The sequence below is a fragment of the Cucurbita maxima genome, unplaced genomic scaffold (assembly GCF_002738345.1).
Source record: "Cucurbita maxima cultivar Rimu unplaced genomic scaffold, Cmax_1.0 Cma_Scf00049, whole genome shotgun sequence".
Classification (NCBI taxonomy): Eukaryota; Viridiplantae; Streptophyta; class Magnoliopsida; order Cucurbitales; family Cucurbitaceae; genus Cucurbita; species Cucurbita maxima.
Window position 1 is genome coordinate 30329 of NW_019272065.1, and position 6411 is coordinate 36739.

At 31.5% G+C, this 6411-nt stretch overlaps 2 protein-coding genes across 2 annotated transcripts; both read left to right on the forward strand.

Annotated features, from left to right (window-relative positions):
- Positions 1–2205: 2205 nt before the first annotated feature.
- LOC111471303 (NDR1/HIN1-like protein 1) lies at positions 2206–3039 on the forward strand. Its single transcript, XM_023117030.1, has one exon. The coding sequence runs from the start codon at positions 2304–2306 to the stop codon at positions 2928–2930; it is 627 nt and encodes a 208-aa protein (XP_022972798.1). The 5' UTR covers positions 2206–2303; the 3' UTR covers positions 2931–3039.
- A 1728-nt stretch (positions 3040–4767) lies between these two features.
- LOC111471129 (transcription termination factor MTEF1, chloroplastic) lies at positions 4768–6264 on the forward strand. The gene is made up of 2 exons (XM_023116820.1): positions 4768–5840; positions 6135–6264. The coding sequence occupies exons 1-2, from the start codon at positions 4893–4895 to the stop codon at positions 6144–6146; spliced, it is 960 nt and encodes a 319-aa protein (XP_022972588.1). The 5' UTR covers positions 4768–4892; the 3' UTR covers positions 6147–6264.
- The last annotated feature ends 147 nt before the right edge of the window (positions 6265–6411 follow it).

Here is a 6411-nt window from a genome sequence, read left to right on the forward strand (position 1 = left end):
TTTAAATAGATATTATGTAAATTATTTTTTCAAATGTATAAATATTTTAGAAGTATATGATCCAAAATAAAATTTTACATTTTTTCTTTATATATAATTTATAATTTTGTCGTTAATTTGCACAAACGTCTCTTCTACTCTTCTTTTGTAGGTCACGTTCTTACTTTAAACACCACACAAAAATATTAATAAATATATTTTCAATTATCTTATTATATACAATATATATATAAATTTAAATGTTAATATAAAAATATATGTGAAAATGAAAATTACTTAAAATTCCTATATATACACATTATTTTGTCACATTGATGTAAAACTTTTTCTAAGTTATTCTAATTATAATTTTAAAAATATAATCATAAACCATCTATAAATATCATTATCCTTAATTTTATGTCTTAAGTTTAAAATGATACATTAAATTATCAAAATTAATAATTAGATTCTAAATTTCCTTATTAAATATTAAGAAGTATTTTTTAAACTGTTTTTATTTTCTCATAATTTTCTACCATATTTTATCATTTTGTATTTCTTTTATAAAAAAAAATTTAAATAAGTTTTTTGCAAATTATTATTTTTAATTTTAAAAAAATTAATTTACCAACTACAAACACGTCATATAAAAACCATAAAAACTAATATTTAAAAGCTTAATTTAAAAAGTATATTAAAAAAATATATATTTTTAAGGATGAACCAAACACTTCGTTGTCTTTACTTTTTTTCATTAAATAATAACCAATAAAAAAAAATAATCGAACGGACATAAAAATCGAAGTCGTTATTATGAGTATGACTTATTGTGTTACTATAAACTCAAATTAAATATATATATATATATATATAAAAGAATTTTCTTTTTATCCTTACACTTTTAGGTCGACGAAAATACTAAATTTACCAATGGAAAAGAAAAATTAAACGTCTCCATGAATTCAATATACTCTTTGTATTAGTGAATGATTAATACTCGAGCAACTTATACGATAGTAGAGAGTAACGGGCTAGAGCTATCACTTTATAGAGTATGAAAGCTTCACTGTACATGTACTTTTTAAGTGTCGTAGTTTCCAAGCTTCTACGAGACTTGGATAAGCATTAGGGTTTTCATTGGACCCGTTCATTAAATAGAGGCTTTAGTATTGAAAACGAAGTCCACCTATATCATTGAATTCAAGCTCTATATATCGAGACCATTTGTTCCATTATAGTTAAAACTCGTTAGGGTATAGAGAAATAGACGTGTTTTTCGACTTTGTTTAAAGTGGAGCGTTTTTTAAATAAGATATAACCTAGAAGATGAATTTCGGTGTTAGAAATAAAAACTGAAAAAAAAAAAAAACATTAAAAACACCAACTCCAATAATTCATTGTTCTGAGTGGAGCTGACTTTTGTTGACCTTTCTTCTGTTATTAATGAACGTTTACTTTTATTTTTTAGCTACGACAACTCTCTTATTATTTTCATTATAATTTATTTATTTATTTTAATTAAATATTTTATCTTCATATCTCAGTTTTTTTTTTCTAATATGTACTATAATATATTTATTAGATATTTTGTATTATTTAACATTAATAGAAATTAAACTGAAAATACGTAACATCGACTTTATATTTTTACCAAATTAATTCTAAAATATTTAAATCAGGTTGTATTTGGCTGTCAATTTATCATAACTTAATACGAAGCTAATATATTTATTTTTTATAAATATTTATGAAAAAAAATTTAATGACTAAAAAAATGTTGATCAACCAAACCTAACTCATTCAGCATCGGTTCAAAATTGAGTTAGTTCATGAACTTTTTTTTAAATTTACTTAGGTTGAACCGAACTAACTCGACCGTTAATTTTAAAATTTTCACTTACAATACAATTATATATATATATATATATTAATTTTATCATTATTTATCCGACGACTCTTAATAATTTTAAAAAATATTTATTAAAATTGAACGATAAATATTTTTATTATAAGTCAAATATTTTATAATTAAATTAAATTTATTATTTAATAAACGTTTCTCCGATTAAAAAAATTTATGAATAATGGTCTGAAAAAATCGAAAATTAATAATATGAAACTTAAAATAAAATTAAAATTTAAAAGGTCATGGATTTATATATATATATATATATAAATATAATAAAATTAAATTTAAAAGGTCATGGATTTATATATAGTTAACGAACGGCTTCAAAATTAACCACCTCCTTCTCCCTCTATCTTCGACGAATTTCAACCACAAACGCCAATCCACGGCCACCGCCGCCGCCGACAACAAAATGTCAAAGGACTGCCCTAACCACGACAAGAAACGGCCGAAGTTAATCCGGCGAATCTACGCCGGAATCCTCATTTTCTTCTTTCTCGTCCTTCTTACAATCCTCTTAATTTGGGCCATTCTTCAGCCCACAAAGCCCAAATTCATTATCCAAGATGCCACCGTCTTTCTCTTCAACGTCTCCGCCGCAAACTTCCTCTCCTCCAGCATTCAGGTCACCGTCTCCTCCCGGAACCCTAACGACAACATCGGAATCTACTACGACCGCCTCGATGTCTTCGCTGTCTACCGGAACCAACAGATCACTCTCCGTACCGTCATTCAACCTTCCTTCCAAGACGAAAACGAACTCAACATCTGGTCTCCGTTCCTCATCGGCGACGACGTTCCGATCTCTCCGTACAACGGCGCTACTCTCTACCAGGACCAGTCCTTCGGCACCGTCGTCTTGTCGATCAAACTCGACGGCTACGTCCGATTCAAAGTCGGCACGTTCATCTCCGGCCGCTACCATCTCAACGTCGACTGTCCGGCGGTGATCATGTTCCGAAATCCAACCGCCGGTATCGTCGTCGGTAATAACGCTGTTAAGTACCAATTGGTTCGCTCGTGTAGCGTCAGTGTATAAGCTCCTTTGTTGCCGCCGTCAGAATTATTGCTCTCCGTTCTCTCTCTCCTTCACGCCGTTAGTTTCCTCTCTCTCCTGATGTCTATTCTCATTTTGGTTTTCGATTTTTCAAAATTCTGAATTATACTTTTCATATTTTAAAATTTTCAATTAAATTCTTCATTAAAAAACAAATCATTAAATTGTTATTTTATTAACTATAAAACAACAATTTTATGATAACATTTTTTTAGTATGAATTTAATTGCAAAGTTTTAATATATTAAAATTAAAATTGGGAATTTTAAAAAAAATTAAGCACCAATTTAGTTTTTTTTCTTTTAATTTTAATTATAAATATAAAGAGTTGTGAACTGTAAATTTTCATAAGAATAAAAAAGAAAATAATAATAATAATATTTATGTGAAATTTGTAAAGAGAGCAAAAATTGAGTGGTGGGTGGCAATTTGTGTAATTTTGTGTTAAAGTTGTATTTATAATGGAAATTTAAATATAGTGTTTATTAATGGCTGTGCATATATCTCTTGACCGTCACCATTTTGCGTGACCTTCCCACGTTCTCGTGTCATTTTTTTTTTCATTTCTTTATTTTATACTTAAAATATATATATTTTTTTTAATTTTCCCTTTATAATTTTTAACAACTTAAAATTTAATTATGCAGCTATAATTAATCTCAATAATGTGATAAAAATTGATTTTAAATTTGTGTTTAATAAATTATCAGAAAACATTTAAACAAATCTATTTTTTAAAATTTATAGTTATTTTATAAAAATTAAAATTATATTTAATTTTAATTATAAATAAATTCATTTTTTATATTTATTATAATATTCTAAATTTTATAGGTGACAATAGTATTTATACCTATGGAATGAGATTTTAATATTTATTAGCTATATTTTAAAATTTTAAAATTTATAGCCAAGTAAGACAGACGAAATTGGTGTACATGGTGGCGAGTTTGGTGCCTAAACCAACCCAACCCCACTCTCATAGGCAAATGGTTTCTCTCTTACTTGAAATTAACAAACTTAACACCACGTCACCCGTCCCTAGTTGTAGCTTTGTAAGTTGAGTAAATAGCCAATGGTCTTGAATTCGTGCTTAGAATCGTTGTTGTTGGAAAGAGAGTAGTTTCACATTGGTTAATCCCGATTGTGGAGGCTCATGGTTCACAACAATACGTTTATTAATGAAAGATACTAAGGTGAGCATTTTCATTTATGATTGCAACCACTATCATTAGTCACAAACCTCAAACAAACCACCCTCCCTTTGAGATTCTTCTTTGAATCGAAACCTACCAGAAACATTAAAGCAAGATTTTAAAAATCCCATATGTATGTTGACCTATGAGAACGTCGCGCTGGAATCTAGTACCAATTTAGTTCGTCAGAATTTTCGTCGCTTTTTTTACGGTTTGGGTTTTAGAGGTAGTTGGAGAATATTTTTTGATCCTCATTGGTGATGATAACGAGGTCGTAGCTGAACTCTGCTATCCCGACCGATAGATCGATTCAAGATAACAAGTAGAGATATTAGGTTTTATTTATTTATAAATATAATTATTGTTAGAAATATTGTATAATTACTATTTTTATAATATAATGAAATTTATAAAATATTATATTATACACTTATTAATTCAATAAAAATGAGTTTAATTTATAACATAAAATAATATATTTATTCACGAGAAAAAAAATCTTATTAGAAATAAAATTAATTAAATATTATTGGGCCCATATATATGGGCCTGGGTATTATTGGGCCCAACATATATGGGCTTGGGAGGAGGGAAAAGCGTAGGGGTACAGTGTAATTGAGAATTTGGATATTTTGAAGAATGAAGATAGCGCTCTTATCCTCTGCAATTCTCTTCCTCACCACTTCCTTGATTTTCTCTCTGAAAAACCCTACCACCGCGCCATTCACATTCTCTAATGTAGTTCTCCATGAACACCATGCAAGACACTGCTCTCCACCTCCTCTCCAATGGAGGATTCCTCCACCACTCTTCTCCTTCCTCTCTTTTCCCCTCTCTTTCCCGCTCCCGAACCCTCCAATTCCCCATCATTTCCAATGCCAAAACTGCCTTCATTTTGCCCTCTAAACTTCCCTCTCGCGCCCCCGACATTCCCCCTCTCTCGCCGCCGCTCCCTCCGCCGCCGTCCCACAGCGGCTCTCGCTCCGAGTTTCAGGAGAAAATGCTCTTCCTCGACTCCATCGGCATCGATTTCCTTTCTGTCATTAAAGACCATCCTCCCGTCGCTACTGCCTCTCTTGCCGACATCAGATCCGCAGTCGATTTCATGACGTCGATGAATTTCACCGCCGTTGAGTTCCGCCGAATCGTTGGTATGTGCCCTGAGATTCTCACCTCTCGCGTTTCGGACATCGTTCCGGTGTTTACGTTCCTCCTTCGTGAGGCTAGAGTCGACGGTTCTGACATCAAACGCGTTATCAATCGACGCCCTAGGTTGCTTGCGTGTAGCGTGAAGAATCGGCTTCGTCCGACTATGTACTTCCTGCAAAGCATCGGTATATCTGAGGTACATAAACACACTTCTTTACTTTCCTGTAGTGTGGAAGAGAAATTGATTCCGAGAATCGAGTTCTTCGAGAACCTAGGGTTTTCTCGCCGGGACGCTGTGATAATGTTCCGGCGATTCCCGCAGCTGTTCTGCTGCAGCATCAAGGAGAATTTGGAGCCGAAACTGAATTACTTCGTGGTGGAAATGGGAAGAGAATTAAAGGAATTGAAGGAGTTCCCTCATTACTTCTCGTTTAGCTTAGAGAATAGGATTAAGCCGAGACATCAAATCTGTGTGGAGAAGGGCGTTTGTTTTCCATTGCCAGTGTTGCTGAAAACCAGTGAGATGAAATTCCGGGAAAAATTGGAGGTATGTTGTGGTTCTTCCATTCCCTTTCGATCTTCTCCTTTGTGGTGTACAAATTCATGATATTCCATTCAATCAATCAATCAAGTATAGAGTTCATTTATGAGCTTCCTGCTTCTTTCTGGCTTCATTTTTGTGTTTCCAATTCAATTCTGATATACCATAAACATGTACCAGAATTCATAAACTTGATTTTGAAAAAACAAGATGATTATCAAACCGGGTTTAAGCTAGTTTACTGGTAATGTTCTTAATCTGGTTTGAATTAGTTTTTTCCTTTTTTTTTTGATTGAGCAGCCCTGGGAGTGACTGAACTGAATCTGAAGCCCTTTTGAATTTGTATAAAACAGAGGTGAGATGAGAATCATGCAAGATTATTTGTTTTTAAACACTTGTACTTTCACATGCCATTTATGGGTTTTTTATTTTTTTGTTTCTTTTCCAAAGTGAATTTATGAGTTGAATACGTTTAAAAAATAAAATTTTAAATTTTTTTTGGTAAAATTACTAATGTCTAATAAGTAATAATCACTTGGAGCTTCTTTTTTTTTTTTTTTTTTTTTTTTTTTTTTTT